This window comes from Nilaparvata lugens, chromosome 10 (assembly GCF_014356525.2).
Source record: "Nilaparvata lugens isolate BPH chromosome 10, ASM1435652v1, whole genome shotgun sequence".
NCBI lineage: Eukaryota > Metazoa > Arthropoda > Insecta > Hemiptera > Delphacidae > Nilaparvata > Nilaparvata lugens.
This window is the reverse complement of record NC_052513.1, coordinates 41,809,015-41,821,895: the sequence shown is the minus strand read 5'-3', so window position 1 is coordinate 41,821,895 and position 12,881 is coordinate 41,809,015. Positions and strand designations below refer to the sequence as shown.

The 12,881-nt window shown below is 36.8% G+C and overlaps 1 protein-coding gene across 3 annotated transcripts in view; it reads left to right on the top strand.

The window, feature by feature from the left end:
- Positions 1-9,492, top strand: part of LOC111061963 — a 157,621-nt gene extending 148,129 nt beyond the window's left edge. For 2 of the 3 annotated variants that reach the window (XM_039436890.1, XM_039436889.1), the window contains exons 2-3: positions 2,018-2,235; positions 4,447-9,492. In XM_039436890.1, the coding sequence (XP_039292824.1) occupies positions 2,018-2,235; positions 4,447-6,410 (2,182 nt within the window). In that variant the 3' untranslated portion in view covers positions 6,411-9,492. The remainder of the gene's footprint in view (positions 1-2,017; positions 2,236-4,446) is intronic. The other variant, XM_039436891.1, reaches the window with a different exon arrangement.
- The last annotated feature ends 3,389 nt before the right edge of the window (positions 9,493-12,881 follow it).

Genomic DNA, 12,881 nt, shown 5'->3' with positions numbered 1-12,881 from the left:
GTTATAATGGCAGTGTTTGATTAGCAATGGTATTGTTATCCTTGTCTATCATTCAACAAATCGGATAGCGCTATCTCTTTCTCGCTTTGCTCTGTTGCCAGATCGTCTTTTAACAATGTAAAATTAATATTAATTAACAAAATATTTGATCTTAGATGTGAAATTATTGGAAAATATCATGTCTTGCTTAATAAAAGATAATTGATTATTTTAAATAAGAATGATCAGTTAATATTACATCAACAAACCTAGATCAGCTACCGTCTTTAGAAGGCATTTACAAGACTGAAGATCGGCAACGTTTTTTTCCTATCTTTCTCCACTGCCATTATAAAGTGGACCTCACTTTAGTAAGTTTATTTGACAAGAGTAAAGAAGTTTACTTAACTCATGTTCCATGATTGAGTTAAGGTCTCACCATATTACGCTACTCTACACTGAATCTATCTCCCAACATTGACAGTTCAGCTACGTTGATGTAAACGGGGATATACTTGACTTGGATTTAACATTGGGAGATAGGACGTATTTCTAGCAATAGCATAACAAGTCCATACAAAATAAGTTCTGACTGGAAGGAATATGCGGGAGCAGAGAAATGGAGGTATATCAGCCAATTACAGTGATGAATAGAGTCATAGGTAGAAGCGTAGTTGCCAATTTGTCAATTAGACTCAGTGGTTCCAGAGAGGACTACGTGTGTGTATCATTTTTGCAGTTGAACACTCACTGAAGATTACAGAATACTGGCCGCTTCAGCACGGCAACATTGCCGCTGCTGTATTCTACTTTTTTCTGCTCCGCAAATCCCTCCAAGTCGGAGCTGAAATTGTGTATGGCCCATTAGTGTGGACAGACCCCTAGGGGTATATGCACGAATTACGTTAAACTCTAAATCATAATGGTTGATAAAATATGGTCGCATTCATTTATTTTATTCTAATATAATTTATTCCGGGTTTAAACGAACAGCTGATCTTTCTCCGTTTCAACCAAGCTGGTGATTATGTGCCTTATTAATTGCATGCAATAATAATTGATAATATAGCTGACAGCTAATTTGTGATCAGTAACGATAAATTTCACTATTTTCCACACACTTTCAATGTTGTCGTGTTATATCCTCGCAAAAAAGACGGAGGATTGAGTCCATTTCGTTGTCAAAGGAGCTTGAACAGTATAATGTTTCAAACATTGAATTCAAAGTTGATAGATGAAAGTAATCGACAATAATCGTCGAACATACAAGCCACAAATGAACGGAGATCGATTCAAGCCTCCACTCATCAGAGGGAGCTTACTTTTCAGACAAGTCATCACATCAGGAAACTCTCCGATAATCTAATTCATAGCAGCTGATTTCCGACCGTCACCCTAATCAGTCAATCTGAGAGCTACCTCCCCTTCCGACTCGTCTGAAAGCGCCTTAAAAGAAACACTTCATGTGGCTTAGCCCTTGGAGTCAATAACATGCATGTTTATATTATTTATTGATTCATTCATGCAATAAGTACATCATCAAAATGATAGGGAGAGAAAAAATGAGGTAACCTTGATGTGCTATTCCTCTCCCAAATTTAAATAAGGTTACACTAAGTCCGAAATAGCTTAAGTCTTGTAGTTCACTTCACAAAATTTTTAGTCCTATATTATCGCAAATCTTCATAATTGGAATGATCAACTTTAGTTCTATTTTTCCTTAGAGCCTGCGATGACAAATCGAGCTGTGAAAGCTGGGACGAACAAGACAGCAACTGCTTGTTCAAATTTCCACAGAATATTAACTCTCTTATATTACTAATCAACCATTACACAATCCAAACTGACTTAGTCAGCGAGTGATCAACTTGGATTTTTATATTTTTCTCATGGCAAATCAAGCTGCAATGTCTGAAAAGAACAAGACCGCAACGGCTTGTTTGAATTTTCACAAAATCTTCATTTTCTTATATTATTATTCAACCATCAATCTGTCCTAATCAGCGAGTAATTAGTTTGAATTTTGATATTTTCGCAGAACGTGCGATGGCAAATCGAGCTGCGAGGGCTGGGACGACTCGGCCGCACCCCTTGCCGATTGGCGAGACCGCAACTGCATGTGCGACGCACAGTGTGCCAGCTACGGCGACTGCTGTCTTGACTCGAGGCACTTCGAGTTGGCCGAACAGCGGAGAGCATTGACGTCGTTCAGTTGCGTCGAGCTGAGACAATTTGGCGGCATCTACATGAAGACAGGTATCACATTATTCAAATAAAAAATTGAAAATTGTGACATTATAATAATATTTTTCTTATCAGAAGGCCACGGAGGCAAGAGACAACGTCAACAACTGTACATTCAAAAAAAGCATAAACAGTACCTGACTGTCACCATTTAAATGAGACTAAAATGATACTAGGAGATTATAAAAACTTAGACAAGTTTGCAACAATCTCACACGGCATTTTTACTTTCCTTGCCCTATTACCATAGGTAAGGAAAGTATTGCTTTCCGAAAAAAATTAAGGTACCCCAATTTCTAAATTTCTATACGTTTCAAGGTCCCCTGAGTCCAAAAAAGTGTTTTTTGGGTATTGGTCTGTATGTGTGTGTGTGTGTGTGTGTATGAGTGTATGTGCGTCTGAGTAGGCTACACGATATCTCATCTCCCAATTAATGGAATGACTTGAAATTTGGAACGTGAGGTCCCTACAATATAAGGATCCGACACGAACAATTTCAATCAAATGCGATTCAAGATGGCGGCTAAAATGGCGAAAATGTTGTCAAAAACAGGGTTTTTCGCGATTTTCTCAAAATCGGCTCCAACGATTTTGATTGAAGTTATACCTAAAATAGTCATCGATAAGCTCTATCAACTGTCACAAGTCGCATATCTGTAAAAATTTCAGGAGCTCTGCCCCATCTATGCAAAGTTTGATTTTAGATTCTCAATTATCAGGCTTCAGATACAATTTAAACGAAAAAAATTGAATGGAAAAGATTGAGCATGAGAATCTCTACAATTAATGTCCAGTAACATGTTCACCTAGAATTAAAAATAAGCTCGAAATTCGAGAAAATGTGATTATCCAATTGCAAACTGTTGATTCTATTAAATGATTCACTATGAAGAGATAGCAGACCTCGTGTGTCTCCAGCTTTATTGCCCTGTCACCAGCTGGCTCAAATCTTTGAATAGTAGACTTGAGATGCGCAGGAACACTAGCGTCAGGTGATCAATTTTCATAACGGAAAGGAAAGTTGTGTGAGTGCGCCACACCAGATTTTTACTCCATGCTTTTACATAGTGGCGTAATGAGTACATGCAATTCATTAGTATTCTAATAGTCTCATGAATTTTTCGTGAAAATGACACTATTTCAAAATTTCTTGTTTCCTTGTGCCACTCTGTAATAATGAATCTGTACCAAAAAAGTATTAGCCAGAGTACCTCGAAGTTCGATCTTCTTGATTGTTTCCTGCCTTTCTGTAATTCTTCTTATCCTTCTTTACCTTCTTCTTCTCCTTCGTCTATTCTCTTTTTCTCCTCATCATCTTCTCTTTAGATTCTTCTTCTCCCTAGTCTCTCCACCTCCTTTTCCTTCACCTTCTCCTCCTTCTCCTTCTACTCCTTCTCCTTCTCCCCTCCTCCTTCTCCTTAAGCTCGTTCACCTCCTCCTTCTTCTGCTCCTCATCCTCCTCCTCCTCCTCCTTCCCTTCAGCTCGTTCATCTCCACCTTCTTCTTCTTCATCATCATGTTGTGTTTTTTTGATCATGTGTCCCTCCTTTCTCTTCTTCTACATCATGTGTTCTCCTTCTTCTTGTACTCCATCATATGTTCATATTTTTCTTCTTCCTTATCATCATCCATCCCTCCTTTTTCACCTTCTACATCAAGTGTTCTCCTCCTTCATCTTGAGTTCTCTTCATCATTCTTCTTCTTTTTCTTATCCTATTCCTATTTCTATTTATTACGACAAAGCCTATCGCGATTCAATAATTGAATTACGATATTCACTCAATTGACAACTAAATCTATTTCCATTTCTATTCGGATAGGCTGCCCGCCCAGCTGAGAAAACAAGGATGAAGAACTCATGAATAAAGAACCCAAATCAAATTCAATGTCGTGTTCTCCCTCTTCTATTCTTCTTCTCCATCGTTGCTTCACCTCGTCTTCCTCATGCTACTCCTCCTCCATCCCCCCTTTTTATTTTTCTTCTCATTTATTCTTCCAACTTTCCTTTTACTACTGATTCTTTGTTCTTCTCCTTCATCATGTTGTTCTCTCATTCTTCTCATTCTTCTTCATCATGTCTCCTTCTTCTTATTCTACTTCTTCTTCCTCTTCTTCTTCTATTTCCAAATATTGTAGCAATATTCATCAGGGAAATAACAAAGCCCATCATGATTCAATTCACTAGATTGCCAACTAATTCTGATTCTGTTTCTATTTTCACAGGCTGCCCGCCCAGCTGGGAAGACAAGGCGGTACGAGCTCTCTGTGAACCGGGCGGCGACCGGGACCCCTCTGACCCCCTGGCGGCACTGCCGGTCACCAGTCCAGACACGGGACGCACCTACCGTAACGCCTACTGCGCTCTCTGTCACGGCGAGACAGCGATCGACCTCTGGAAACCACGCCTTGAATGCGCCTCACTTGGCTACACCCACAACTACACGCGAGACAAGGTCTCCCAGAACCTCTACTTCGACGACCAGAAAGACTCCTGGGGGTTACTAACTGAAGACAACAAATTCCACCCTTGTACCATTGACCCTGTGATCCCGGACTCATCCGCTTCCAAAATCCGCAGATGCCAAGCCAACACCATCAAATCCTGCGCGATAAACTGGACCAACGTGGAGGTCCGTAACCGTTGTGAAGCTTATACCTCACTAGTTTATGAAGGAAACTACGGGTTCCGGAACCCCCACTGTGCTGTCTGCAATAATGTCCCCCTCCAATACCTCCAGTGCAACAGGATATCCTTTAGAGACATCTACAACAAAGATTTTAGCCCCGTAGCGTTCACGGTTTTGTTTGACCTCACCGGAGGCAAAACAGCTGTTGGTAAAAAGAGGCCCTGCAGCGACAACCAGGTATTTGATCCATTCTTCAGGAAATGTCGGGAAATTCTCAATGATATCGCTAACAACATCAAGGATAAATACTCACATTCAGACCTAAATGATAAATATTCAGACATGAACACCACAGATGTCCTCATAATAAACAGAGATGACACCTCTAGATTTAACAATACATACCTCTTCAATGACTCCATCAACAGTGTGGAATTTCTCCAGTCTGGAGCTGATTCTCATGATGAATGTTTGAAAATCCTGCTGGAGAAGGATGAATACATCCTCGACAGGAATCACACCAACGTGTTTGTGCCAGCTTATGGGCAAACCTATGGTGCTGACAGTTTTGTGGTGAGGAAAGATGGTACCATGGAGTTGTGTATCAAGGATGACTTTGGAACAAGACTGGTGGACAAGTTTGGACCTTACATGGGGTACATCACGTTTGCAGGCCTAGGGGTCTCCATCATATTCCTTCTGCTACATCTCACTGCATTTGTGTTGTTACCAGAGTTGAGAAATCTATCAGGGAAAAATCTGGCTTGTCTATGTTTGTCACTCCTTGTTGCATACTCAACCTTCATGGCAGGTCAATTGCTTGTGGATTACCCCTGCTACATAAATGCGTTAGTTATGTACTACAGTTTCCTGGCATCGTTTTCTTGGATGTTGACAATGTCTTTCGATGTTTGGAGGACGCTGCGTCTGGCAACAGCTGAACTGAGAGTATCATCAGGGAAACAGTGGCGCAAATTCACACTGTATTCATTGTGGAGTTGGACTGCGCCCGCTATCATCCTCATCTCTTCAATGCTGATTGATTCTTCACCCAAGGATGCTGTGTCAAGAGACCTCAGACCTGAGTTTGGAGTGTATTCTTGTTGGTTCGGACAGAGAAAAGCTCTACTAATATTCTTTGCGTTACCAATAGGAGTGGTCATGTTGTTGAACATAGTTTTCTTCGCTAGTTCTGCACACATGATCTACTCAACATCCTCCACTACCCGCTTCACAGCAAGTTCGGGAACTCAGCGTGATTTCAGACTGTATGTTCGTCTGGCGTTGGTTATGGGGATCACCTGGACTATAGGTCTGGTGGCAGGGACTCTGGATATTGAGGGTCTGTGGTATGCGTTCATTGCTTTGAACACCCTGCAGGGTTTGTTTATCTTCTTGGCGTTTACTTGTACGGATAAAGTGATAAGAGGTTTGGCTGGGAGACAGGCGGATGGTCGACCTCTGAGACCTCCTTCGTTTTCATGGTCTGGGGCTTCTACTGATAGCACCCATAAATCGCATATTGGTTCAGAGCATGGGCATACTGATACTCTGTACTGATCTGAATTACTGATAGAAAATCGTTCGTTTGGTTCAGAGCATGGGCATACTGATACTCTGTACTGATCTGAATTACTGATAAAAAATCGTTCGTTTGGCTCAGAGCATGGGCATACTGATACTCTGTACTGATCTGAATTACTGATCAGAAACTGATGAAAAATTGTTTATTTTGTTCGGAGCATGGGCATACTGATACTCTGTACTGATCTGAATTAATGATAAAAAACTGATGAAAAATGGTTTATTTGGTACAGAGCATGGGCATACTGATACTCTGTACTGATCTGAATTACTGATAAAAAATCGTTCGTTTGGCTCAGAGCATGGGCATACTGATACTCTGTACTGATCTGAATTACTGATCAGAAACTGATGAAAAATTGTTTATTTTGTTCGGAGCATGGGCATACTGATACTCTGTACTGATCTGAATTAATGATAAAAAACTGATGAAAAATGGTTTATTTTGTTCGGAGCATGGGCATACTGATACTCTGTACTGATCTGAATTACTGATCAGAAACTGATGAAAAATTGTTTATTTTGTTCGGAGCATGGGCATACTGATACTCTGTACTGATCTGAATTGGTCTGAATCACTCATCAAAAACCGATGAAAAATCGTATATTGGTTCAGAGCAAGAGCATATACTGATAGCCTTCTCTCTACTGATCTGAATTGATTTGAATTACTGATAGAATATTGAGATCATGGAGCTCAATTTTTATTCCATGATTGTAATACAAATAATCATGGTGGAATACTGATCTTGATTGTAATAGGCAACTAATCATGAGCTCATAGAGTTTAAATCATGATTACAATAAAAATATAATTATAGAGAGATATAATTCTTCAATGTTTGTTTTCCATTACGAACTGCTTATTATTAAATCACTTTTTGCTATTAAAAAGAAAGACTAGCAGTCAGAATTTTCTACAATAAATAAATTAATCACTCACTGTGACAACGAGATCTTTCGGCAGGTCCGCCATTATCCTGGTTGTACAAGGCGGAGCTGCCGAAAGATCTCGTTGTCACAGTGAGTGATTAATTCATTTATTGTAGAAAATTCTGACAGCTAGTCGTTCTTTTTAATAGAAAAAAGTGATTTAATAATAAGCAGTTCATGATGGAAAACAACATTGAAGAATTATATTTTTCTATATATTTTTATTGTAATCATGATTTAAACTCTATGAGCTTATGATTAGTTGCCTATTACAATCAGGATCAGTATTCCACAATGATTATTTGTATTACAATCATAAAATAATTCAGCTCAATCCATGAGCTCAATTTTCTATCATTAATACAAATCGATTTGAAATCAGCAAAAAGTGATTTAAAAATATATTATTTTTTAGGTATTCATATTATATATTTACCAAAAGTACTCGAATTCGATGATATTTGATGGAATATACAAATCATGATTGGGATACAAATCATGATAGAAAAACAATCATTCTAAAGTTCATTAAAAATAAAGATGCAAACGTATTTTAACTATAAGTACTCAGAATGTTATATATGAATGATAAATTATACTCTTAAAAAATCTTGAATAGTTCATTCTTTACGAGAATAAGTGAGTGTATCTTTTATATTAGAAATTCATTCAGGTTACAATGCAATAAAATGAGTACCGGTATACTATTTCCTAACATTTGAACTATTATAGTCATTACCTATAGAAGAGTTATTGGAACAATTTATGATTTGAAATCAATTTTCAACTTTGGAATGTCATAATTTTCAATCTACCGAGTGCCTAATACTTTTTGATACATCGATTTGTCATGTATTCATAAATATCATGTATTAGCCAAAAGTACACGAATTTGATAGATCTTTCATTCAAGGCACCATATTATCTTAATTTATTTCATGCGAGATCCAATATTATATGGTATGTGATCAGACATCAAATTACTTATAGGATCAATTCCTATTTTTGTATTGAAATTCATGATAATATTTTAGTAGCACAGTGATATTTCATAGAATTAAATGGATCTTGTTCTACATAGAATTTCCATGATTATAAGCATAACAGTAGGTTTTCTATGATATATGAAAATCAATTACAACCACTGATGAGTCAATGCTACTTTTGAATGAATGTGATTAAAAAGTTTTAATTCCAATCGAATTGATAATTGAATGAAAAAGACTAAGAAATTGTCAAAATCCATAGAAACAAACTGTTTCTCAGAGATTCACAATGGTGTAATAACCGAAACCGGTCTTTTCAAGTAGGTATCAATGAATCTGTGGTTTTTGACAATTTCATAGTCTTTTTCATTCAATATGAATAATTTACCACAATATCAACTTCTCAACTACACAAAAAGAATTGATAATTTTTATATTCAATTTTTATATCAGTGATTACAGTTTTACACATAAATAATTATAATAAATAAATAAATTTATAATGTAATAAATAAAATTATATTACATTCGCAATGCACTTCCATGAAAAGGAAGCATGATATCAGTTTCGAAGATTGCAGTAACTTAAATTCTACTGTAAATAATAATGAATTTTTGTAATCTTCTCCTCCAGAGATTGACGTTTTTACATGTTTTAAGAATATAATTCTCTATTAAGGAGACCTGAACTTATATTGATAGAAATGATGAGTTCTAAAGAATTAAACAATATATAAAAAAATATAGCTTTAAATACATTTGCTCCACTGTTTCAAGTATGTTGTTGAAATTATTAATCTGGAAATTTAGTTTAGAAATTTTTTATTGTACAGTTTGTAAAGATGAATTTGTACCTGACTGAGATTTGATTCAATAATTTTCTATTAATTAAAAACGTTCTGATAGATGAAGATGCAACATTCATGACCCAAAACCCACACATTAATAATAAGAAGAAAGGAAAAATGAAGTGTTAAAACATGTTATTTTGGAGAAAATAATTACTTTTACACAAAATGTAAATAGCTGATGATCATTGTTGTAAATAGATGAGCTTGTACTATCTAGTTCATTATACTTTTGAAAAATGTTGTTTAAAATTTTTCTATTCACTAGCAATAAAGTACTTTTTAGATAAATGTCTACTTTTTTGAACTGAGCAGCTTGAAACCCTGAGTAGATATTATTATTAGTGGTAATAATTCATCGCCAATAAAATATGTATACTTTCAAATAAATAACGTCATATAGATATGATGCTTTTGGAGCGATAATAAGGCAGCAATAATCCACTCATCTGCAGTTCGGTAAAGGCCGGATTTTTATTGAAATTTTCAGTTATTTTTCAACTCACTGAGTTGAAATGCAGCTAACTTATATCTTCATAATAATTCATCAACTTTATTGTAGCCTACTGTAGATTAGAAAACAAGGACTTGATTTTCTATTTGTAATAATATTTAATAGCAATGCCATCTCTTATATAGTGAGGTCCACTTTATAATGGCAGTGTGTGATTTGCAATGGTGCTGCTATCCTTGTCTGTCATTCAACAAAGCTAGCAGATGGCGCTATCTCTTTCACGCTTGGCGATGTTGCCACATCGTTTATCAACAATGTAGAAATTCAACTTATTGACAAAATATTTAATCTCAATCATGAAAATTTATTAGTCTATTACATCTTTAAAAAATATATTTTCTTGACAAATAATAAATATGATTAACAATAATGAACAGTTAAATTGATCAGATATACCAGTATTAGCTGTTTGGGTGGCAAGGCTGAGATCTGGCAACCATTTTCTCCTATCTTCCTACACTGCCATTATAGTGAGGTCAACGTTACTAGTAGTTCTGTAAACAGTAGACCTCACGCAGTATTCTCATCCACAAGTACCTGATTGAAACTGTAAACCTTACAGCAATAGACTGGCTTTTCCACACATCTGTGTAATCACTTGTCAGCTGATTTAGGATGAATAATTTTATAGTCTGATTTTTACTCTAATATTGGCGTATGAAGGATATCCCATTATCAGCTATCAAAGGCAGTGGCAATGCAGAGAATCTGCAACGCTGTTCACATATCTTTCTTAACCTCCATTATAAAGTGAACCTCACTACAGTATTCGCTAATGAAACTAGTTTTAGGCAGACGTTGAAAGCATAATAGATAGAAGGAAGTGTCAAGGCAGAGAATCGGCAACGCTGTTATCCCATCTTTATTCACTTAATGGCAGTGGATAATGATAGGAGAACAGCGTTGCCGATCCTCTGTCTTGTCATTGAGTTCTATAGATGGTACCTAGCTGATACAGGTTTATTGATGTAATATTAACTGTTTATTCTCTTTTAAAATAATCAATTATATTTTACTAGTAGTTCTGTAACAGTAGACCTCATGCAGTATTCTTATCCACAAGTACCTGATTGAAACTATAGACCTTATGGAAATACAGCAATAGACTGGCTTCTCCACACATCTGTGTAATCACTTATCAGCTGATTTATGATGAATAATTCTATAGTCTGATTTTTACTCTAATATTGGCGTATGAAGGAGGCTCCTTTTTTCTTATATATTATCCTTGGAATGCAAAATTTCCAAAAACCTTGTATATAAGTCGACGCGCAATTAAAAAAGGAACATACCTGACAAATTTCATGAAAATCTGTTACCGCGTTTCGCCGTAAATGCGCAACATATAAACATTTAAACATTAAGAGAAATGCCAAACCGTAGACTTGAATCTAAAGCTGCATACACATATACGCTCTTCCAACCCGCACCGAGCACGCTCTGCCCTCGTTCCTCCATCGAACCACAGTCGCTCCGCCCACGCACCCATCATGAACGTTACGGAAGATGTTAGATCTTCTCGCGTTCCCCGGTCGAACCACTGTGCTCCCCGGTCGATCATCAATCGCTCTGCTGGAGTGACGTTCGGTTGCGGAGCAGAGCGAAAGTCTGTACGCACCTTTAGACCTCACTTCGCTCGGTCAATAATGACAATATTTAATTAAGATTGGTGTTGCTATCTTTGTCTATTTCGTTGTCTATCGTTGCTCCACTCTTTCAAAAAACTTTTCAAGGCTGCTCACCTTAACGTACAATCCCTCAGTTGCCACATTGATGAACTCAGAGCAATCTTCCGTTTTCAGGACTTCAATATAATCGGAATTTCCGAATCATTTTTGAAGCCTAGTATTTCATCAAATTTTGTTGCATTGCCTGGATATAATCTTTTCCGGAATGATAGATTAAATAAAGCTTGTGGGGGTGTAGCAATTTATGTGAAAGATGGTATCAAAACAAAGTTTTAATCACATCTAAACAAGAGTATTGTTCCAGACCAGAGTTTATGCTACTGGAATTATCCTTATCTAGTAATGATAAATTACTCGTTGGTATCTGTTATCGCCCACCAAAAATAGGTCATTTCACAAATTTCGAAAATGCCTTGCTTTCTCTAATGCCTTGTTATAACCGTATACTAGTTATGGGGGATATGAACACCGACTTGAACATGACAAATTGTAACTTTGACTTCTTTCAACTGACTACAATTTTCCAATGCCTAAACATGACTATTCTACCTCTCGAACCAACTCATCTTACTAATGAATCAGACACATTCATTGACCTTCTCATTGTTAGTGATCCCAATGAGGTTGTTCAAGCAGGCCAAATCTCAGTCCCAGCTATTTCTAGACATGATTTGATCTACTGTATACTTTCCCATAAGATACCCAAGCCAGAACAGAAAATTATCACTTATAGAGACTTCAAAAACTTTGATGAAGCCGCCTTCCTGACTGATGTGGCTCAGACTCCATGGCATCAAATTGAAGCATTACCCTCAGTTGATGACATGGTCAAGACTTTCGAGAATTGGACTTTGACTTTGTATGACAAACATGCACCTTATGTGACAAGGAGGATTAATAGAAAACGACGAGTACCGTGGATGACTGAAGACATACTTAAGATGATGGGACGTAGAGACAAAGCACATAGAAAATTTAAAAAGACATTTGACTTGGACAGTTTGATAGAGTATAGGAGCCTTAGAAATAGGGTTAAACAGGAATTACGGAACTCAAAGATTAGGTATTTGAATTCGTTTATGACAAACAATAGACAAGACTCTAAATCACTTTGGCAGGGAATAAAAGAATTCGGGCTTGGCAAACAGAAATCGAATCCACAAATTGACCTACAATTGAATAATATAAATGACCATTTCGTTTCACACTCTAACCAACGCGATGAAGTTGTCATTGCTAATCATATAGATGATCTTGAAGAGCAGGTTACAAACTTAGATTTACCAATCACTGATCAATTCCATTTCCATCCAATCTCAGAAGAAGACACTTTCAGAGCAATTCAACGTATTCATAGTAATGCTATATGGGTGTAGACAAAATTCCTATTAAATTTATCAAGAAGATGTTATTTGCTGTTTTACCAACCATTACATACATTTTCAACAAGTCACTTGAAGAAGGCATTTTCCCTGAAA